At 37.5% G+C, this 24,668-nt stretch overlaps 1 protein-coding gene across 7 annotated transcripts in view; it reads right to left on the reverse strand.

The window, feature by feature from the left end:
- LOC117394896 (triple functional domain protein-like) overlaps window positions 1-24,668 on the reverse strand; it is a 189,950-nt gene that overhangs the window by 12,374 nt on the left and 152,908 nt on the right. For all 7 annotated transcript variants that reach the window (XM_059012805.1, XM_059012802.1, XM_059012803.1 and 4 more), the window contains 11 exons: window positions 11,335-11,624; window positions 10,740-10,910; window positions 6,875-6,970; window positions 5,699-5,847; window positions 4,447-4,513; window positions 4,045-4,148; window positions 3,552-3,621; window positions 2,209-2,298; window positions 1,909-2,001; window positions 1,096-1,146; window positions 321-398 (listed from right to left, as the gene is read on the reverse strand). In XM_059012805.1, the coding sequence (XP_058868788.1) occupies window positions 321-398; window positions 1,096-1,146; window positions 1,909-2,001; window positions 2,209-2,298; window positions 3,552-3,621; window positions 4,045-4,148; window positions 4,447-4,513; window positions 5,699-5,847; window positions 6,875-6,970; window positions 10,740-10,910; window positions 11,335-11,624 (1,259 nt within the window). The remainder of the gene's footprint in view (window positions 1-320; window positions 399-1,095; window positions 1,147-1,908; window positions 2,002-2,208; window positions 2,299-3,551; window positions 3,622-4,044; window positions 4,149-4,446; window positions 4,514-5,698; window positions 5,848-6,874; window positions 6,971-10,739; window positions 10,911-11,334; window positions 11,625-24,668) is intronic.

Below are 24,668 nucleotides of genomic sequence, written 5' to 3' on the forward strand. Positions count from 1 at the left end.
AGGTTTAATTGCATCGCTACTGCATAAAATATATCTACTACTATTGAGTAATAAAGTCAACAAAGGAGCATGTACTACTTATTGGTGTACTACGTTTATTTTTGCATGAACCATGAACTGTAAAGAGGTTTTTGAGGTTTTAAAAGGTATAGTGGGATTTATTTATTTTTTTGCCAATATATAATAAATGGCTAAATACACTATATCCAGTAAAGATCACTCATTTCTAGAGTTCTAAAAGGATGCAGTCAGCTTTCATGTTTGAGTAGAAGCCACTCTTTTGCCCTTAAAGATTAAAAAGAAAAGAGAAAAAAAATTACATCAAATCCTTGGAGCCGTCCGACGTTCATCATGTCATTGCATCTTTTTGGCACAATGCACATGACCTCCACAGCTTTCTGCAGGGAAGAAGAAAAAAAGTGAAAGGCTACAGTATACAGGCAATACACAGTATGTCATTGAGTATTAGGACATTACTCTATAAGACCACCTTTGGGAGGTGAGGGAATACAAAAGCAGAGTAAATACATACATAAATAATACATAAATAAATAAATCCATCCATTACATTCTAGGTTTTCTATGAATACCACAATATTATATTCCTCTTAATGAAAGGAGGCTGTGTGGTCCAGTGGTTAAAGAAAAGGGCTTGTAACCAGCAGGTTCCCAGTTCAAATCCCACCTCAGCCACTGACTCATTGTGTGATCCTGAACAAGTCACTTAACCTCCTTGTGCTCCGTCTTTCGGGTGAGACGTATTTGTAAGTGACTCTGCAGCTGATGCATAGTTCACACACCCTAGTCTCTGTAAGTCACCTTGGATAAAGGCGTCTGCTAAATAAACAAACAATGAAAGAATAAAAATGCTTGGACTGCACTGACACAACTGTGCGATAAAGCCTCAGGTATTAAAAATCCATCCTTCAAATGCTATCTGGATTTCTTTAAAGTACAAGGAAGCCTTTGGTGTTGCCATTTCAAGCCTTGTTTAATAGATTGCTGCTCAGTCATTGGAAAATATGTTCAGGGTTATAGCACTGAAGTAACAAACCAGTATGATATAAATCAACAAACACCACAAGTAAAACACACCTCCAATTCTGAAGTATCAACGCCAACCTTTTTCGAGTACTTGAGGAAGTCCTGAAAGACAAATTCAAATAATTAGTGACTGAATTACAAAAAGGATATTGCTGCTCTAGAAAGAGTGCAAAGATGAGCAACCAGAATTATTCCAGGTTTAAAAGGCATGTCATATGCAGACAGACTACAATAATTTAATCTATTCAGTCTTGAACAAAGAAGACTACGAGGCGATCTGATTCAAGCATTCAAAATTCTAAAAGGTGTTGACAATGTCGACCCAGGGAACTTTTTCGACCTGTAAAAAGAAACAAGGCCCAGGAGTCACAAGCGGAGATTAGATAAAGGGGCATTCAGAACAGAAAATATGGGGCACTTTTTTACACCGAGAAATGTGGGAGTCTGGAACCAACTCCCCAGTAATGTTGTTGAAGCTGACACCCTGGGATCCTTCAAGAAGCTGCTTGATGAGATTCTGGGATTAATAAGCTACTAACAACCAAACGAGCAAGATGGGCAAATGGCCTCCTTTCATTTGTAAACTTTCTTATGGTTATATGTTCTTAAATCAGTCAGTCAGTCAAGAATTTGAGGCACACAGCATTCCAATGTAAAAATGATTTTATTGTTGTTACTGCATCTTGTAAAGCGATTTGTGACGAAAGGCACTATATAAAATAAAGATTGATTGATTTACTGATTGATTGACTGATTGATTGATCATAATGCTAAATGTATATTTTCAAATCATGCATGCTTTCAAACACCTACTGATTTGCTTCCATTTGGCTCAATGTTGCATCATTTCTGTTCTGTACTCACCTTTAGCAGCAGCTGGTACTTCATAATTCTCTGCACCGGTTTTATTAATAAATCTGTAATCTGTAGTCTGTGACCTAGACGCTGTTTGAGGTCCTGTAAAAAAACAAAAAAAACAAACACAGGATAAATTTATGGTCTTCAATTCTGTGAGAAAAGTCTCACAAACATATGACTGTGACTTTTCCAACAGTACCGCTCAATCTTGTTCTCACACACGTACGCCTTGTCCTAAAACGTGAAGATTTCTCTTGTACAAAAATCTCTGCTGTCATCAAGAAGAAACACACTCTTTGCACTCACCTCAAAATATGTGTCAATATATTCAGAGACTATGTGCTCTGATTTGGGTTTGTTTTGGCAGTACACAATGTACATGTGCAATCTTCTCTCCTAGAAAAGAAATAAAAGGGTACGTTTAACACGTTTTGTTCGCTATTTATTTACAGGCTGTTTGCCAGGAATACGTGCCTGTTGTCCTGCTCCGGATTCAAGGTGGCACTTTTTTTTATTATTATTATTTACATCGAATACAGAGAGGGACGTACTTACAAAGCATTTTCAAAACTGATTCGCTGGTAGTATGGGACCAGCAAATCAGATGCTAGTTAACACGAGCAGGAAAAGAAGAGCATGCCCACTGCTTGTCTGTGGCAGAAATACTGTAAATAGCAAGGCAGGTCGTTCGGTGCATTTTCATTGATAAACTTAAATAATGTTACTAATTATGAGCGTTACAAAAATGTAATTGTTGAATCGATCATCCAGTATTTATATCGATGTATATAATGAGGAATGGAATCGATCGAAAAATCGATTTTCAATTTAATCGTAGCAGCCCTAAGTGCTAAGTGCCATGCCATATTAAAATGAGCAGTCTTGAAACAGAGGTCACATTTATTATACCAAACTGCTATACAAGACAAGCACACAACTGAGCAGCAACAAACACATCAGTATCTGGTAACATGGCCTTTTGCATTATGCAGGGCCTGAACCCGTGCAGCCATGGAATCAATGAGATTCTATACTACACTGGTCCAGACTTTGCTATAGTTCGATGAGTTTTGATTGCAGTTGATTTTGATTGGCAGGTAGTGGTTGAGTTTTCCACAATTGTCTATTAAGGTGTTCCCAGACATGTTCAATAGGGTTCATGCCTCTCAATGAACACCAACTCTTTCTTTTCACTGTACCAAATCGCACCTCAGACCATGACGTAGCAGCCAACATGTTTTACCGCTGCCTTTAAGCAATCGTTCTGCAATTCATCTCCAGCCCTCATCCATACCCAAACACGTCTATTCCAATTGAATTGTTGGAAGTGGGACTCATCTGAGATCAGAACAGTCCTCCAAAACTGAAGAGGTCTGTCTATCTGCCAGGCCTAGTGCTTTCTGTGCTGTACACACAGCTACTCTTGTATACTCCTTCTGAGCTCCACAATGCAGACGGTTGATATTTATACCATGGGTGGGGAGGCATTGTGAGTATTTCGGATGATACATACTATTTTTTGGGGTTGCTCATTTTAATATGGCAGGGCACTATAGATGCCAGGCTGACTAGGGCTGTGTCACATTGGGTTACTAACAACTTACAAGGGTTGCCATGGCTTAACTTACTTAAGTATGTTTGCAACTTACATGTTTGACAAACAGGGATGCCAGTTTATCAGGATCTTCAAGGCACTTCTCCAATTCCCCATGAAAGAAGCTACAGAAAGAATAGTGCGTACAAATATTTACAACAGTAGTAACTGCCTGCAACACTTTGACATTCTGATTTCACACAACTATCAAAGATGACAATTATGACAACACCACACCCTTTACTGTATGTTATTACCAGTGTGAACCAAACTATATTTTATAGATTACACACAAATGCAATGATAATGCACATCATTACTATTACATTTGCTAAAAGTATAAAACAGGAGTGCTACCCACACATTCTTTGAAGGTCTCAGATACTGCCTGAGTATTTGTTTAAGCAATATTATACTGCAATCAGTAGTAATGATATGAAAGTAAGCAACCCCTCTGCTTTCCACTACAATTATAAAAAATTGAAGCCAAAGCAAAGACATATTATAATCCTGTCATGTTATCTCATTTAAACAAGATGTATACATACTCTTTGTGCCAGTCATAAATCTGGTGTATGTTTCCAAAGACAATCTTATCTTTTCCCTTCATGTCATCGGGTACTCCATCCTCCTTCATTTTGTTCATGTAGCCCTGCAGTGAATGAGGGAATATTTAACAGCCAGCTTGTTGGGATTACAGGCAGCTACAGATGTTTTCAGTTTGTTGCAATGACAGTTATAACTACTGCCTGCACTGGAAACATCTGGCAGCGTATTCACGTTCCCATGGAAGATGTCCCACGATAGAGGTCTTAACAACATTACATAAATGTACATGTTTGTGCAGGTGACTGCTGTTTGCTATGCCATTACAGTTCATCAGTGCGGAAAAATCTGATGCATTTTGCAGAGCATACAGCATTACAGCCCAAAAAGCAATATAAACTCACCTCTACTAAATAGCCCAGGTCCCTTACATAATCCCGCTCAGTCTCAACAAGCTCCTGTAAGACGTAACTAACAAAGGAAAGAAAGAAACATGGTGTATGCTGCAGTGCATAAAGTTGTGGATGCTTTTCTACCTGCACTTGCCTCATGAAGCCTCCAAGACTTACTAAACAGATATGATTAAATGTATTTCTTTAAATACCACTAAACATTGTTGTGTGGTGATGAAAACAGATGATGGAATTCAATAGGCAAGATCTATAGTGGCTACTTAACCCTTTGAGTAGTACGAACGTACCGGTACGTTCGCTGCTCTCGGGTCCCCAGGGAGTACGAAAGTACCGGTACGTTCTGCAACTTTAAACTTGAATTACTGAGCCTACAAAACCCCTGATCACATAATATTATAACACTAGGTTTCTGTAACACATTTTACTGGTCTCTTGCGCTCTCTGCCAGATATTGATTGAATTACATATAATAAACCCATTCACAAAAATGTCAACAGTGTTTGTAAACCAGCGAAAATCGCTCAGTGAGAAAAAAGCATTAGTAATAATACTGAATTCAGATTCCGATTTAAATTCAAATACATACAATTCTCCCATTGAATCAGATGTCAGCGAGTGTGTCAGTGAAGACGTAAGTGAAGAATATTGACCATCAACATCAAGTGACAGCGAAGAGGCGGCGCCAAGCTCTGTGCGTTGCTCCATGCTTCAAGGAGTATCATACCCTGAAGCATTAGACACTCTCACTCCCTCCGGCCCCACAACCTGTTTACCCGGATATGATTTATTCATGTCTCTCTCTCACCCTTTTTATTTTGTTAGGACATGTTGTTGTGGTTGTTCCACCCCATTGTTTATTGCCTACATGTTATAGTTTAGCCAAAACCTTTCCCCATGACTAAATAAATATATTTATTTGTTTTATTTATTTACGGTAAAATGATTTGTCTGTATTTGGTCAGTGTTCATTACATAGATACAAACATATAGCTTTCAGCTTGTTTGTACGCTGTACTTGTAATAATCAAGTGCATGCATGCAAAAAAAAAAAAAAACAACAACTCACTCCCGTAGGACCGGCAGTGCATTTCAGAACTCACTTCTCAAAGGGTCGAACGCCCCAACATCTTCAATACAAATCCATCTGCTAAGTTGACTTTGATGGTTGACAGATGCTCAAATGAAAATAGAGGTCAATAAATAAATGCACAATGTGAAAAGGATGCACAGCGCAGACACTTACTGCCGTCTCTTGAAGAAGCTGGACTTGCGCTCCTCCATCTCATCGATGGGCGAGGAGGAGGACATGAGCGAGTTGTCTGAGGGGTTGAAGGAGGGACTGCTGCTGTCCCCTTGCTCCACTGACAAGGAGCTAGGCCGGTCCTCCAGAGCCTGCAAAAGAAAGCAATCAGTACAGCCCCAGTCTACATATCATAGCACTGATACAGCCATGCCACTGTCTATAGAGACAGTGGTGCCCACAAGTATTGACACCCTGTGGTTTTTGATAATCAGTCAGTCAATAAATGAATTAATCATTCAGCTATCTTATTGTACTGTTGTCAATTAAATACGTGCCTTCCATATATTTTTTTGCCATTATACCAAATTAAAAATGAACAGCAATAAAGACTAGTAAAGAAAAGTATTTCTTTGTGTATTAAATTTGGATTTGTATTAGCACCTTTATGACTTGTCATCACGTGTACAAGCTTTGATGAACAAGTCTTTTGCCACTCTTCTCAATAGAACAGTTTCAACCAACCAATACTTGGCCGTTTTCTTTTCACCAACCTCTTCAACTCGATCCAGCATTGACAGATAGAATTCGGAACCTTGATGGTTGCATTGCAGTGTTAAAACATGTATTGCTTGATTGTTTGGGAATGGCACCACCACGCTATTTAAATAATGTCTTTAAAAACACGCTTCTGGACCACATTTCCCACTTCATTTTACCATCTTATAGGATAAAACCACATTTTTCTGGTCTGTTTTTATATTGAACTCCTACTGCACATTGTTCTACCTATAGTGTCCATTTGGAGAATACAAAGAAAACCAAAGCATTTTAGTTTTCCTCTGAAAAACATTTCAGTTTTTAATTTACGGACAGCAATTACACAATTAAAATCTATCTCCAAGAATAAACAGTGCTTCAACAGACAAAAACCACACACAAATAGTGTGCAGATCACAGCTCAAGCTGAGTTCTACAGAAGAAATAGCAAGAGTTTGTGTGTGTGTGTGTGTGTGTGTGTGTGTGTGTGTGTACTGGGCAAAGATTTAAAAATGTTGCACACATCAGGAAAACCTAATGAACTGCCCCACCAGCTTGCTTTCATGCGGGGACCCAAAGATGGTGTTCAGTAAGCAACGCTGCATATTTTTGTTTAGCATCAACGTCTATTCCACTTACCATTTTGCTCTTCACAAGCTCTTCAATGGCGCTCACCAGTTCTGCAGCACTAGGGGTCTCTGAGCTGGTAGGACGGACGGAAATCCGAGAGGACGTCTGCATGGGGGGTAAGGGGTGGGTTATTAAGAGTCCTTACTCCCTTCCTCAATGGAATTCCTAAACACGACTGCCTAATATTGACTCAGCAGAATAGGAATATGGGGAAAATAGAGGGGACAGGCATTAATCTCGAGCCAGTTCCTAGTTCAACATATGCAAGCTTTACCAGAATGGGAGAAAAACTTTTGCAGGCTCCACATCATCTAAGACGACAAATTCACACATGCTAATGGGATAGATTTACTAAGCATTTGCTCAAGCACAAAGTATGTTCTGAAAAACATACAGTAGACACATTTGTCATATATTACAGATTTTTATATATATATATATATATATATATATATATATATATATATATATATATATATATATATATATATATATATATATATATATATATATATATTATATATAAATAAACCTGGTACATGTAATTCATTTTCATGCACCTGCATTTCCCTCTCTCCAGGCATACATTAATAATGCAACTAGGGGTGCACTGATAAATCGATAGCCTATCCGATCGGCATGGCACTGACATAAGGAATAAAACACAATTGGCTCTGGCCAGTTTTTGTTATTTTAGCCAATAATGTACACCGATATTCATGCTTGAAATTCTTCAAGCACATAATTTAATGTTTGGTCAGGTACACTTACTAATGATGCAAGAACACTGAGATGGTCATTTTCCTTGCAGTGCTGTATAACGTGCTATCAACCTGCAGTAAATATGTCTCAAAAGAGAAAATATCTGAAGACAACAACAGGATAGCCGACTCGTGTGCAGCAGAACAGACTTGATGCTACATTAAATCCAACACTGAACTGTGAGTAGAGTATTATTTTTTTTTTTTAGGTTGAATCCTAAATAACATTGATGGTTTAAGTAGTTATTATTATTATTATTATTATTATTATTATTATTATTATCATCATTATTATTATTATTTATTACTACACAATGTACTTCAAAAGGACCTTTTGTAATTTGTGTTGATCTTGCTTAATCTGCATTGGTTGCAGGTGTATTCAGCGGCACTTTGAAGCAGAAATGAATTATTATGTCATCTTTTGTTAATTAACAAATTCAAGTTTGACTGAATTCTGTAACTGGAAATGTAATATTTTTAAGACATCTTTTTTTGGATTAAGTGAACAATTTAAGTTGTGCTGCATTTTAAAGCAGTGTATGCTCAAAATAAGAATTTAACAAAAGTTATTGTAGTTGACAGTGCATAGGCTACATTTTTCTTTTCTTCTGTACAGTATAGATAGAAGTTATAATATGAAATGTTTGACAGCAAGTGGCTATAAAAGTTAATGTCACATTATATATTTTTTTCTACAGAAGTGTTTTTACTAGTACAAATGCAAAGTGTTATTTTTATGTGACTGTTGTAAAACAAATGTATAAATTGCTGTCAAGCACACACTATAATACTACGTTATTCTTTGTATTCATTTTCTGAAGTAAATGCAACAAGTAAACAATACCTGTTCATTTTTTTTAACATCTATAATTATAAAACAGTAAATAGAGGCCCTATGTCTTGTTCTAGTAGTTTACAATAGCTTACCTGCACTATCTATTATTATCAGTATCCAATTGGCATCAGCTGATATGGGCAGATAATCATCGGCTATCGGTATCTGCCAAGAAAACCTTTACTGGTGCACCCCTAAATAAGACCCCTGACTGATTATGATTATTTGTATTATTAAATGGCTAAATCACTTCAGTGCTGAAACTTATTTAGAGTTTCCACTTAGAACCTTTCCACCCTGTACCTCATGACCATCCTGCAAATGAGGAGAATGTTTTAATGATTTTATCCTGGTTACTTACTTTATATTGTTTATGTATTGTATTTATTTAAGGGTATGAAGACATGTGCAATAGTTGTCGTTTATCTTTAAAACACACATTGCTAGCTGCCAAAATAGCTTTCTAATTTACTATTTATCCATATATATATATATAGAGAGAGAGAGAGAGACACACACAAGCTCACCATTGTTGTGCCTTCCAGCTTTCCAAATAAGTGGTGCAGATTACAGATGGTCTCTGGCCTCGCCAGCTATCTGATGTCAATTTAAGACTAGGTTTGTGGATAATGATAGTCAACATTGAGGGAGTCTGGGTAGGTATAGGGGGCACCAAGCCATTCAGAGTAATTGTCAGGCACATGACTTTGTAGCCGATTTCATATGCCATCAAGTACTCGGAAACTGCATTTGACAAAGATGTTCAAGCAATGATCTATTGGAAGGAGGGAGGCACATGTAGCGCTATCAAAAAACAAAAACGGGGGCACAGGGGCCTCTTTCAGACACTTCAGACTAACCTTACATTGTCACTACAGAAAAGGATCATTTAAGCAGCAATCTCAAATTAAATCCTTTAAATATAGTTCTAATAACAACACATACTGTACATTTGAAGGGGAGGGAAGTTTTTTTTTTGTTTTTTTTTTTAATTACTGGAGGACAAGAGGAGCAACATTGGAAAGGAGTGAGATTTAAATGGAAAGATATGGGAACTGAGATAAAACAGAGACAGAACATAAATCAACATAATGCTATGGTAAACAATACGGTTACAAAAAAAAGAGAAAATAAAGCAATTAGTTTCAGAGTAAGACTCCATTGCATTACAGAAAAGAACCACAGCTATGATGAGGGCTGGCCAGAAAGTAAAATGACAAGGCTTTCTAAAAATCCCTCGACACCATTTGAAAACAAAGCAGAACTTGCTGCTGCTGAATACTATTCTGTGACAATTTAATGTAACAAAGAGGAAGAGAGAATATCAAACTGCCCATTACAATTCCAGTCTCAGTTCTATCTCAGTTGAAAAAGAACAAAAGTCGATTAACTTAAAGAAAAACAACTAAATTTGGTGACCTGCAAACCAGTGTACAAATAAAAATGTTAATGTATGAAGTGGCTTTGGGGGACGCATATTTTGTTTATTTGTTTATTTATTTTTTTTAATCTGATCTAACATTTGTTTTAGTTAGCTTGTTTTTAGTTTTATTTTATAAAAAAAATACTTTGGGCTGAAAAGGGATTTAAAAAAACGTATCTATTATATACACACAGTTACATCCTAATGGTTGTTTGGTCAGCGATAGTTCCCTTGCTGTTCTATAATACCCCGTTTCCACTGCCTGACACTTCTACTGATTGCCCAAGCGGCTGAGCGCAGCTATCTGGTCAGGTTTTGTATCTCATACTCAATGTAGCCAAAGTGGCAACAAAGGAATTGCATCATCAGGTAGCCAGGAGGTGCGTGTAGAGAAGAAACCGACAGGGAAATCACTACCATTGTGGCCGACTTTCTTTAATATAGGTCAAGCATGCATATGACATTTTCTTTAAGCTTTAAAGCAGTCACCGAAAGCACTGAACTTTGTTAAAATGAACAAAGTTCAGCTTGCTTCAGCACACAAGACAAAAGTCTAAAGTCGCATTGCTTTTTAAATTTTATTTATGATAAACAACAACAGAACCTGGCTGTTTGTTTGGCTGTACTCTCCTTCTTAACCAGATTCCTTTTCATTTGTAACAAGACTATGGTTTATTTACTTTTTACTGCTGGTTTCTTAAACAATACACAATACGATCTCACAATCCCCCAATGACAATGCAATCATTTTGAAACTCTCACCATCTACAATTAGCCCCCGCTCTACAAAACAAGTTCACAGCATTGCATTAAGATGGGACTGAGATGGGGCTGGGATTGTGTTGGTGTTACCTTGTCATCCTGGGAGTCTGGCTGCAGGAGGCTGTGCTGCTGGATGGCCATGGGGGGAGGGAGTGGAACTGAATCTGCTCCCTCTTCACCCTCCTCCTCTCCGCAGCTCTGCATCCCTGAAGAGGAGGACTTGGACAGTGTTCCGCTGCTGAGTCCTTCGTTCCTCACCCTCTGCAAGAGAAACAGACCAGTTATTGGCAGCTCAATTTTCAACAGTATCCGGATCCTGGACAAACTAACCATCAGAGAAACTGCATTTGCATTTGGAGTATTCAATATGAGGTCAACAGACATTCAAAAGCTCACCTAGAGTATTCACATCTAGTTTATCTTAATAATGTCACTGAACCTAATCCTATCTAATGTGTTTAATTAAACGTTCCACAGTCACGTTTAAGAGGACAATTTAGACTGATCAAAGGGTGGAAAGGGTCAGCTTGGGGCTCACATTTAAGCTTTTATATTATTACAGCTAACAGTATCAGAAATATACATTTTCCTAATCCCTTCACCTGACCTAACATAGTATAGATGAACAGCAGCCCATACATTTCTAAAAGTGCTGCCCTGAGGAACGCGGTCCTAAAGCACTGACCTCTTCGACAGTCTCATCCTGTGGAGTTGCAGCGCTGTCGTCCGAGTCCTTCTGGGAGCCTGTGTCGGTACTCTTTCGCACATCCCTGTGCTTCTTGTGCTTGTTAGCCAGCTTTTTGACGTGGCCGTCGGCTTTGCCACTGCTGAGGCGCCGCACAGGGCTGGTGAGCCATTTGCGAAGAGTGTTGCCAGGACGCTTGGGGCCAGGAGAGCTTTGGGAGCCAATCCCATGGGGTTGCAAGGTGACAGAGGCAGGGGGGCTGGCGTCATTGCTGCACACCGACAGAGAGTCTGTAACAGAAGAACAAAAAAAAGATTAATGATAATAAACACCTTGTTTTAAAAGTTTCGAATATCTTTGTCTAACAAAAATAACAGAACGCTCACAATGTTGGAGAAGATTGGAAATGTCAAAACAGTGCAGTCCTCAACAATCTGCGTTATTGTGCACTTTATTACCTGCTGTTGAAATGCAGGTCGTTCACCCGAAACTAAAACTGGAGTGCCATTGTGTGTATGCATGACTAACAGCAACAGTAGGATTCAAGAAAGCAACAATTGTTGTACAACTAAGGAGTCTGACCTAAATTCCCCATCTGTGACTGGCTGACACAGGCAAATCTAACAAAGGGGTCATACAGCACCTGATAAAACTGTTAACTTCAAATTTACTGCATTTACTAAACTCCCACGTGATCTGGATGCAGCCTTCGCAACTCTGCACATGCCAACTTTTAAAATAATGAATGTCGTCTTATAATAAACAGATAGCTAACTATAACATTTTCTAAGGTTCTTTATGAAGAAAGTTGTCTTCTTGTAAGAGATACCTGTTGATGACCTACAGTACTGTAGACAGTAAAAATGGAAAAGACCAAATAACCATGCACAAATACCTTATGCCAAACAAACCGAGGCCACAATTACTAGACAAAATTTCAAAACAAACGTATGATATGGAACATCAGACAGAAATGTTGATAAGTTATGTAAGGCCATAATATAGGAGGCTGTGTGGTCCAGTGGTTAAAGAAAAGGGCTTGTAACCAGGAGGTCCCCGGTTCAAATCCCACCTCAGCCACTGACTCATTGTGTGACCCTGAGCAAGTCACTTAACCTCCTTGTGCTCTGTCTTTCGGGTGAGACGTAATTGTAAGCGACTCTGCGGCTGATGCATAGTTCACACACCCTAGTCTCTGTAAGTTGCCTTGGATAAAGGTGTCTGCTAAATAAACAAATAATAATAAAATAACCCATACAACAATGTCTGCATTTGATCTACTTTTAGCTACAAGACCCTTCTTTCTGTTTTCTGGATAACTGCACTGTCCCTGTCCTTGGTGTTTGCCAAAATGACATCACCAAAATGGCAACCTCCAGTAACACACACATCTGCTTAGCTGTGCTCTCCGGCAAAGTAACAAATAGAAAAGAAAAAAAAAGGAGCTATGTAACAATGAGTCATGTCTGGATGCACAAACTAATGGCTCCACATTTTGTATATCATTTGAGGCAATTGTCTGCGGTTTCTAGAACCTGGCACAGTCTCACAAATGTTATTTAATTTCTCCTCAGAGGGAATTCAAGTCACAATATATTTATGTTCCTCTTCTATCAAACAATAACTTTGGCATTTAAATAGTATTCAGAAGGGTACATACTGTTACAGACAGCGCCACTTAAATCCGGACATCGAAATCGGGATTTCTCCTAAAATAGGACAGAACTCTGGGAGACTGTTTTTCCCAATGCTGTTTATGTTGTTTAATTGGGACATCACTTCCTTTAATAGGGATACAGTATTTTGAAATGAACGATCACTTTTCAGAGCAATACAGGTTCAGGTAACGCAGTACAGTGATTAAGTGATTACACTGTGACTTGTGTAAATTGTGTAAACCTCTGTTTTTTTGCCTCATCTGTCATTTACGAGTTGTCATCACGGCTGTGAAGCAAAAATGAGTCGATTTGCTTCTGGCTCAGAAGGTTGAACACTTGAAGGAGTTGGAGTCTCCTGTGGTTTCTTAGGCTGCTGCGGCAAAGAAATCTGGTGTGTTAACATCGCAGGTGTCTTGCCTTGTGGAAGGTAAAGATTAAATTCTGCAGCAGTTTGAAAACAACGGCAATCCAAACCAAAACGACAGAGAGCGAGCAAGGATGAGAAGGTTGTAAAAAAATACTTGTGTGCATGTCTTAAATTATGAACATAGTGTGACTACGGTCCTCTTAAATGTCTCTTGTTTAATTAGGGACAGCCACTTATTCAGGTTATTTTTCCAGAGGCGTCTCGATAAAGCACAGCCAACTGTACCAAATAACTGATAACAAATCCTTGCTTTGTATCCTAGTCAAACCATGTCAGTCCCAGCTGAGCTCCTTTTACCATGAAGCACCACAGGTGTAAATAGCTCCTTATCCCATGGGAGTTACTTGCTGAAATATACTGCACTTAGTTACGGATTAACTACATGTCTTTGCTATGACGACAATGTTTTAAAGCATACAAAACAACAAGTGGCTGACTACCTTTAGTTATGCAAGACTATCATATAAACTCCTTTCAGATCAGCATTCATAAATTAATGTATTCATTTTATAAACCTTAAACTCTGTTTCAAATACAAATACAATTTTCTGTTAAAGCTACTTCTTACAGCTGGTGCCCCAGCCCCAATATAAACCAGACGCCATTCCTACCATTCTTTCATGACAAGCCAGGAGACCAGGTCAGCCGCTCTCCCCCAGTGAGCTGTTGTCTTGATGAAGTCACAGTTCAGAGGGCTATGAACAACATGAGCCTGTCACTCTGCAGCAGACCCCACCCCACCCCACACAGAAAACACATTAAGGCTCGAGATGTGGGAAAGCAACAGCAGTCTCAGCTAACAAAGTCGCTATCCTGAGACATCTGCAATTGATAACTTGACTGTTTTTATAATTAATCAAATCCTTCTGGCCACAGACAGAAAGAGTAAAAAAAAACAATCAAGTCACAAAGTATGCTATTTTTGTCTTTGCACTAAAATAAGTTAACCTCAAAATGTAAGACTACAACAATACATATAGTAGCTTTTTTCCCCACCTGTTATTTTTCTAAAAGTCACAACTAAATGTCACTGGCCTAGACACATGGTTAAACAGTAAAGCGTGATCAAGACAAATTATCAAGCCATAAGAAAACAAATAGGTATTTTAACAAAATGTACTGAACCAGGCAAATCAAGTTATCCATCTTATGCCGCCAACTTGAGACATTTTCAGGTCATGCTTTACTGGAACAAAATTGAACTATTAAAAAAAGTCAATGATGAGAGAAAAGCCTGACTGACTCACATGTTGAAATATAATGATCACATGATCCCTCACACTAAATGTCAGGGGCCTGTCTAATAAAGGATACCAAACCAACACAACTATGATATTTGCTAAGATATTCTATTAGCCCCCCCTCTTCCACCCCAATAGCTACCCTTTGGTGGACTACTGCCTTGCCCCAGTTTAATGGATATGTAGTTTGTACTGCCTAGACCTCATGCACAGTGAACCAAAGAAGTCTTCAAATGATAAGATGTTCAGTTGAAACTGTGAATCAACAGGTTCATTTTCTTTACCTTGCACTCTCACGCCTCTCCAATGCATGGTCTACCCTTACAGAACGTGCTGTGTTTGGGAGGTGCTGGAACACTTCTGTTCCTGTGTACCTGGAGAGACTGTACTGAACAGTGGCGCTCTGTTTCCCCTAATGGTATTTTAAATGCAAGGTGAAACATGAGTGGTGTCCAAAGTCCAGTCAATGAGCCTCTGGGTTCTGGCTCCCCAGATACAGGAAGGAAGGGCAGGGCAGGGCAGGGAAGTGAAGGAGGAATTTGACTCCTACCTGTGGCAGGCTAGAGAAGGCATCTATCACTCAACTACACAAGGTTTTTGTGCCGCTCAGAGCCAGTGCCTTTGCACAAAATGTTATTTTGTTACAGACCTTGGACCGATGATAGTTTGCACCATTAAGTTCTGCTTTGTAAAAAAAAAAAAAAAAAACCTCAAACACAACCCTTTTCATACCCACTTTTTGTGGTCCCCGTTTAAAATTAAGTTTCATTAGATTGAGATTGTATTTTAACATTGAACGTCAAGGTTCTAATGCAAAAATGCACAGACAGATACTTAAGATACAAAATAAAAAGCAGCGCCAAGTGAGGAAGTCAGAATAGCGGCTAATTTTGTGTGCCAAGAGATATCGCTCACTGTTGAAAAACTCTGTGGCTTAAAGTGCTGGCGTTAACAAGACTAGCCGGAAACAAAGAAAAGTAAGGAGCCTGGGAAAAAATAAATTGCCTCCATGACTGCTGGCCAATGCTAGAGGAATTCAACACTTGCTTCGCTACTATCTGGTAGACATGGTATAACATAGTATAAATTTATAGATGGTCTTTTGTTTTTAACACATATTTATATACTATAAATTAATAGCGCACACTTTCAATCTTGTTCAATTAGCAGGAAGAGCCCTCGGATCAAAATTATTGAATTAACCATTGAACCTCATACAGTATTAAAAGTCATAGATCAGAGGTGTATTTAGGATGGGATTAGATAAAGAGGGAGCATTTAAATTATTTAAAAAATATATATAATAAAAAATACCCCCCACCCCAATACATACCCACAAGAAAAGATAGAAATGTAATTAAAAACATTCCCCCTAAAATAAGCTGTAGACCTTTGCTTCATATTTTAATTTTTTATTTTTTTTTCATTCTGGATTTTGCTTGTGCTTTTAAACTACATACACCCCATGATCTCATCTGACTGCTCCAATTCCCAGCCAAGCGCAGTGCACAAGACACTCCTGCTGTCCCTCACACTGTGAATGAATATTGTGCTTCACCGTAACTAGGAAACTGTATTAAAAGCGCCTGCAGATGATATTCCAAGGCCAAGTCAGGAGCACCTCTGTCACTCCCGCTGCTGGGGAAACCTGCTTCCATCTCGTCAATTACAAAATAATCAGACTTTTTTTTTTTTAAACTCCAGAAGTCATCTGCAATTCATCAAAACACAACCTTAGTTGTGTCTGGGCAGGTCAAGACCTTGCAATGGTATCTCTTCTACTGTAAATGCTATTTTATTAAAATATCTAAAACACCAATGCAGTGTTCACTGGCTTTCAAAAAGCTCAGTGTGAGGTCTTCTAACTTAAACTTTTGTCTTCAGTTCAGTACTAAACAGGACCAGTCACTTTACCTCATTCCTACTTCTAATACAAAGACCATTTTTCATACTATTCTAACGACTTTAAATCTCTCTATGCTTAAACTACTTAATGTTTTCCAAGGATTTTACATCTTAAAAACAGTTCAGTATATTAACCATGTAAGGTAACAGGCAAACAATAAAGGGATGAGGGACAGAACAATGAGTGAATGAATGTATCAAAAGACAGAGGTGGATTCAATTGATGGTGTAACACAAGTCATTACTACTTCTATAATTTAGCTGCACACACACACATTAATAGAATCAGTACATAAAGCACTAACTAATCTGCATTATTCTCAGGCCTTGGTCCATGAGTCTGTATATTTGATCAGTGGTGTTGGCTGGGATCCATCTATAATCATGGGAAACGGAAGCAGGTTATGGGCTGGTGGACAAATCCTAAGTATGGCTGCACTGCTGCAAAATGCTTATCTCTGTAATGATTAAGTACAGGAGGACCAGCACTATCCCTCAGGGATTCCTCAGAAACATCTGGAGATCACTGCTTAATGGAATATGCATTAAAATGCATTCTATCTTTTCTTCTGAATTACTCTTCACACTATTTACCAGCCGGTAAGAGCCGCTTTTCTCTTTCAAGCCTCAGAAGTGCTGTGGTGAAAGCAATGATGCCTGTTCAACCTGCAAAATCACAGTTTTGACCATTCTATAAAAGAATCCACAAACAGGTTTGGGACCAATACATGGCATTTTCTTTAAGAAAATAAGACGTGTTTACTTTATCTTCAAAACAAGCAATTCATGTTTAAGCAAACCAAAAATGTCAACTGAAGTGATAAATGTCTTCCTGGCCTACGAGTATTTTGGTTGAACTTCAGTGTGCACAGCAAGTGACAAAGTAGCATTTCAGAACCACATTGGAATGTGACTAATTACCCTGATCTCCCGTTACCTTCTATCCTTAAACCTTTCAAGTAGGTCTAGTCACCGTGAAATCTACTACAGACCCAAATCCTCCAACAGTTTAATTGAGAAACTCTATGTTTAATATTCTGTGTCCAAGCAGCGTAAACTTTTATTCTTAAGATGACCATGGTTGAGAACTACACAACAAGACAAGAAATGCACAAGCTTTAAAGAATACCTTTGAGCTTTGGGTTTATGCAGTTTGCTTTCCAAACCACCTTGTTGAAAAATAAATGAATAAATAAATAAATAAATAAATAAATAAATAAATAAATAAACTGTTTGCAGAGACTTGTCATGATTAAGAAGATTCGGTGTCTATTTATGGTAAGTCTTGGTATCTGCAATCAAATTGTTTTTTTTTTTTTAATGCCTCCTCTGGACGTTTGTCTACATTCAGTTTAATTTCTACAAAATATAACAATCGAAATCAAAGAATAACAACAATGTACAGCTGAAATGTTTGTCTATCAAACTAATTTTTATGAAGTGTAGGAAGTTGGTGGAGTACAAAAAAAAAAAAAACCGTGTTGAATTTCCCCAAGCTTTAGGACTTGGCATCTGGTTTACATTTAACCACTAATCAATAACCTCTGACATAGACATGTGGACAAATAGCAGCAATCTAGACATTCATATTATAATTTAAATCTACAGTGGTAAACTTGGCATCACTGACAGCGAAGTGTGGTTTTGCAATTTTATAAAATGAATATATATATATTTTTTTTTTCTTTTTTTCTTTTCTTAAAACTTTGCTCACCATCCATAAGAGCAGAAGATTCAGTTACAATCAGAGTGTCTGAAAGTTGCTAGAAATTAAAAATGTGTTAAATCTAATATTTCGAAATGGGATTCTGCTGTCCAGGTCTAAAGACTAGACATATTAAGAAATGCCTGGAATTCTTTTCATGCGGTTTGATCTTACAATGCCTGCTCTCTTGGTGTTCCTGTTAAACAAGAATAGGTGAAACAGTGGGTGGCTCCCCACAGACAACGTCCCCCAATAACGCTGCTGGCAGGAGGGAAAGAGGAGCTTCATAAACGCAGGATTTAAACGATTCTCTCCTTGTTTGATGGTGGGGTCAAGGTTAAAGGATTGTTTTTCCTGCACAAAGAGTTCATAATTGCTTCAGGCTCTGACTTCTAGTAAGAAGTAGAAAATAATGTGTTATTTGTCAGGCTATTTGTCAGCTTTTAAAAAGCTTATGAATAATAGAATGTATGTTATGTGCGTACTTTACTGCTATGAAAATACTTACGTTAACAGGTTGTTTACAAAATAACTGCAAAGCACAGCTGGTTGGTTATATGCATAATACATATTACACAACAAAAGATTGAATATATATAAGGGTTAAAGGTTAATTTGAACAGAAAAGTGTTTCCTTTTTTTGTTTTGTTTCTAGAGCCTGAAGTTTATACAGTACAAACCAACCTCTTGGATTTGTTTACCTACTTTATAATCTACAAAATTAAAAAGGGTGACTAATGGTATCGAATAGCATAAAAGGGAATTAGTCTGCATATGCTTAAGCAATATGTAAAATGAATGCACCTTCACTGAAATCCTTGAGCACTGAAGGTTACAACCCCGATATACTATACTAAACAAATCTAACATCCAAAAATGCTTCATCTGTAGGAAAAATAAAGAACTGCCATAGGCATCAGCATGGACAAACTGATTTATATTAAAAAAAAAAGTACTGTTACAAAAATTAATTAAACTTGTTTTGTTATAAATGATCCAATATCAATACATGATTAAAAAACAGCATTACTTAAATTATTAGTCAATTACACTGTATGATACTGCTTTATCTAACCCATACCTAGGTCAAGAATCCAAAACTTGCAATTGTTGGTCTGTCCTGACGCTGGGTTCACATGGTAAACAGAGTCCAGAGAATGCACCTGCTGGATTCCATTAGCCATGGTCCGTGTCCACTTGTAAAAACGGAGACTTTCCACTCACAGAAACATAATTTGTATTTAAAGGTTAAACTGGTACAAAATCACTTAAAAAAAAGAAGTATCAAATCAAACAAACCGAGCCTGTGCTAGATGTGCTAGCTATACAGTATTGTATTAAAAGATCTTCGAAAAGTTGTCAGTTTTGTTCTTGGAGATCATTATCCTGCTCTCACCAAGACGCAACTCTCTCTCTCTCTCTCTCTCTCTCTCTGCAAGGGATGCTCTTCTAACTTAATCACAAGTGAGCAATGCTCCGGTTCAGCCTCCCATCTGGGAATATTTGGAAACAGAAATCAGACTCTACCATAATAACTGTAGTTGAAGCACCACTCAATTTACTGTTTTAAGCAGGGGTGCCCAATCCTGGTCCTGGAGGGCCGATGTCCCTCCTGGCTTTTGTTGCAACTGTGCCCTAAATTACTTAATTGGACCAATCAAGCCCTTATTAGAAGCTTAATTGGTCCAATTAATCAATTTAGTGTACAGTTTGAACAAAAACCAGGAGGGCATCGGCCCTCCAGGACCAGGATTGGGCACCCCTGGTTTTAAGGATACACAGTCTTCAGGCAATCTGCTACAGAACTTTTTAAGTAAGTATAATGTTCTTAACTTTGCGTATCCAATGACACTACAGTCATTTTACTAAACTACAAAAACTAAGATGTAAAATATTTTACTAAAAATATAAAAATAAGTCTAGTCCGTAACTAAAATTAACGAGATGACTTCTGTGCTATTTTAATCTTAATCCTAAAAAAAAAACAAAAAAACATTGGGTAAATTGTACCCGATGCTCTTAGTATTTTCCAAAAAGTTGAACTAAAGGTGCTATTTTAGTTGCTGCTGTGGAACTGTAGATATCCACCATATCTAGGGCCCTATGGAATCTGTGTTAATGAGAACACGGACGGAATCACAGAATCAAAAGAATAACGCAGAATTAAGTGCTGTACGAACAAAAAATATGCATTTGACAGTAGAGCATTAACCTTGAGATTTACATATTTGAAGGGAAAATGTGAAACTTTAATTGTCAGTACAGGCAGTGGCGTAACTTTAGTTTCAAAAGTGTGTGGGGGAGGGACAGTTTCTGTAGCTGGGTTATAAATGAGGTGGGGTATTCTGTAAGGGATAAACAACGAGAAGGGTTGAATCAGTGAAAATAATTCACCGTTCGAGTGCGTTAAATAAATGCAATCATGGAAAATAAATAGAAACCTTTTTAAGGACTTAAACAATTAGACAACGTTGTAGACTATTTTTAACGTCTGTATTAAAACACAAGAAGTACTACTCACACAGACTACTATTACAGTACAGTCACTTTTGAACAATAAGATCCTAGTGTTCACGCAGAGAAGATTTATGGTAGTGAAACCATGGGCAGCAGTAAATATAGAACTGATCAAGTTCAAAACGAAAAGTTATGTTATAAGTTTTTTTTTAACCACTTGGCTCCCTGCTTATCTATTTGCTTTGAAGTGCCCCACACTGCACATAAAAAAAAAATACAACCCGTTTTTAAAGTTAACAATACTATTTTTCAATACAATTAGATAAAACAATACTCTTAATCCAATGAACACGAATGCAAACCAAATGGAAAAAGCAGAAGCCTGTATTTATGGTAAATAAACCTAATAACATTTTTTTTTCAAACGGTAAAAACGGAAATCAGAAAAAAATAAAATGGAAATCAGAACAAAATAACATGGATTCCATAGGGCTCTACATATCTGTTCTTTCACTGTACCATAATGCTTTGCAGGAGATATGTAACATTAAATCGATGTGTTTGTCAACATCTGGCCTCAGTTCAGTACCTGGCTGACTAAACACTGAGTCCTATGAGACGGAACATCCTTATGGCAAAATGGAGAACACTTGGCTGATGTCTACAGTGGTATCAATCCCAGCACAGCTGTATCCCAAAGAGATCCAGTTTTGTGTACCGATAATCACCACATAAAGTGGCCCCTGTTTTTCAGCGTATATTTCTTTCCCTGGGTTGGTTTGGCTGCAGCAGCAGGGAGGGAACGAGAGAAACATTACTTCTTAGAACTTTCAGTTTTGTGCTGCTCCCTGACAAGGGGATCTTTATTTAGGAGTCCAGCTGCTTTACCCTTTTTCAAGAAATCAGCTCTTACACAGATTTTTGCTAGACTTACATTGATCTAGACCAGGACTGTGCAAAAAAAAAAAGGAGGGTGATTTCAATTTTTTTTTTCTTTTTTTTTTTTTTTTAAAGATTTTTTTATCTTGTGGGACACAACATGTTAAAATAGTTAGTACAGACTGTTGAACCTGTATGACATATTTTATATGTGACTGCCAACTTGGCTTCAGTAACCACAGGAATGGATATTTCAGAGAGAATTCCACTCACTAAGTTATTTAAATGCAAGTCTAGGCATATTTCCATTCTACAGCGCAAGGCTACTATACTGAATTGCTGGGGATTTAATAGGAAGGCAGACAGAGCACTGTTGACTTTTTATTATATATTATCTACTACTACTACCACTAGTACTACTACTACTACTATGTTCATGCAACGATGTTATTGCATTTTAAGTCTAATAGGTAGTCACTAAAATCTATACTCGTATAGTTTACTTGTTTAAGAAATTGGTTATTATACCAAATGTAAAACAAACCAGAGAGGAGTTAAAATAGTTAATTTTCTTTCACAACTGTGTCAGGTCATGGGAACGCAACACTGATGCAAAGCAATCCCCCTCAAACAGTACTTCAACACAATGGATTGCCTACTGTGCCAGCTAAACCACAACACACTCAGGAGCATCAGACACAGCCCTTTGATGAGAAAATGACAAGGTTCTCTGCTTAGGAAGCAGTTTTAAAAATCCACATGAAAAATGCCCAAGAGTGTCGTGCTTTTATTTCTATTAAACTACAAACCCAATGAAGTAAATGGAGTGTCTGAGGAACAAAAACTCAAAGTCAAGTTTTATAAACAGTGACAAAATGTAATTGCTCATGAGACAGCAATTGTTTAAAAAAAAAAAAAATCCCAAAGGGATTTCTTCCTTTAAAAATGAATGTATAGGAAGTATAATTTCGTTTTCATAGATTAAACTTAGTTCTTTGCACAAAGTAATGAGCTAGTGATAATTACATATTTTTTACACAGTTATTATATAACTAGCAGATAATTGAAATCAATTGTTTATGGAACATATTTTTTACATATTGGAGTCAAACATCTGCTTTTAAATTAATATCTGAATGCATGTTCAAGTGTGTTTAAACTTCCTCACAAAGAAGGGATCTCAATAATACTGAAAGCTAGTGACTGTAAAAGTAATTAGTGCACAAGGTGCCTCTGGTGCTCAAAAAACTGAAAATGTCCACCTCAACAGGTTTATGAATATGCATTATATTTACACCAAAGCTAAACAATTGTTTTCCACCCACTGGGAGGTGGAGTGTGTGAACATTTCCCTTCCAGCTACCCCCATTTTTTCTATTTATTTTTGCAGCACTTTTTCAACCATTGTTATCCGACGTGACACCCTGACCTTTCCCATAGCTACTTAGCTAAATAGACACACAAGCAAAATAAGCAAGACTGTTAAAATGTAAAATTAGGTTAGATTTTTATACTAAGGAAAATAAAAAGGTGAAAAAAAAAACTGAAGTATGTGGGCCCAGTTTTGGGTTGAAGTTGGCCATTGGGACGTTATTGTAACAATATAAATATTGCTGTGCGTTACTTTGTACTGAGCCAGTTGTGGACGGGACAGATAAAAATGTAACACCAGAAGCAAGGTTAGTCTTTAGAAAATATTCTGAGTTACAAGTGACAGTGACCAAACATGTAAGCAAACTAGATGTTTAATAAAGGTTTCATGTGTTGTTAAATCTAAACTGAGTTGCCTAAATTGTTGTTAGAAGTAAGCAACAATGAAACAGCTATGGATCCAGTATCCTAGTTGTTGCAGACAATGCTGTGGTGCTCCAATAGCTGTCAAGTGAGCACAGGAAGGAAATAGCTATCTGTTTTCTTGTAGTCAAGGAAACACAAGAAGTTGCTTGCTCTCGCGGCTTTTCTGGTGGTGAGGAGAAAGTCTGGCATGAGTATAAGGTTATAGAATCAGAGCTGAATGCCAAGGAGTAACATGATAAGTACATGTTATTAGACTATTGTTTTGATACTGTTATCCAAGAACACCTGTTTTCTGTTAATTTTTTATTTTAGATTCCCACAGAATTATGAAGCATGAAAAAAGCAGCACCACACTATCATCTCTTAGCTGGAGGGCTAAGGCAGTGAAATAAATCAACAGGACATAAATAGACCCAAGAGGTCCTGCCCCGAAGTTTTAAACAGCCATTTTATCCATCTAGACGCCCACGTCTTTCTCAGGTATCCAGTTAAAAAGGAAACAGCTGAGCCTGCACTACAGAGTTACTGCTCATTCCAAAGGCCAGCTAAAATTGAACTGAGCCACACTCGGCAACTCATTAATAAGCATTCAGTGATTTTCAACACCAGAAAACCTCACTACCCATATTGAAATCAATTATAAACCTGCTTGGAAAAATCCTGCTTTCTGATTGGTTAGCTGCGTTCTATCAGCCATATGTTAATCCCACACATCCTTTCAATGCAGACGCATCACCAAAACCTTTGAATTTAAATTCATACTCCATTATTCTATAATGTTTAATATCTGTAAATTATCATTAATTAAAAAAAAAAAAATCCACCTTTCAGTCTGCGAGCTGGTATCAATCGCTTTTTGAATGTTCCACCTTACAGCAGAAAAGTTAATTTAGCAAAAGATGCTGCATTTAACACAGCTAACAATGTATTCATAGCAGTAATTAAAGTGAGATGAAGTGGAAATGACAAAGCAACACACTATCCCCCAATAACACCTGCAGACCTGGAAAGCTAATATGTAATTTACAAAGTTATATATGGCCATTAATGAATTAGTATAAAAGGTTAATGTAATTGACATACAGAAATGTACTTAACATTTTAATAAATATATGCTATATTTACAATGAAACGTACGTTAATATATAAAAATAAACATGTTTAAACAAATTTTGTTTACATTACACTGGAACCACTTTTTTGTGCGTAGTGATGTTTACTGTTATTGAATAGATATTTAATTTGCTGTGTTCATTTAAAAAGTA

The sequence above is a fragment of the Acipenser ruthenus genome, chromosome 3 (assembly GCF_902713425.1).
Source record: "Acipenser ruthenus chromosome 3, fAciRut3.2 maternal haplotype, whole genome shotgun sequence".
Classification (NCBI taxonomy): Eukaryota; Metazoa; Chordata; class Actinopteri; order Acipenseriformes; family Acipenseridae; genus Acipenser; species Acipenser ruthenus.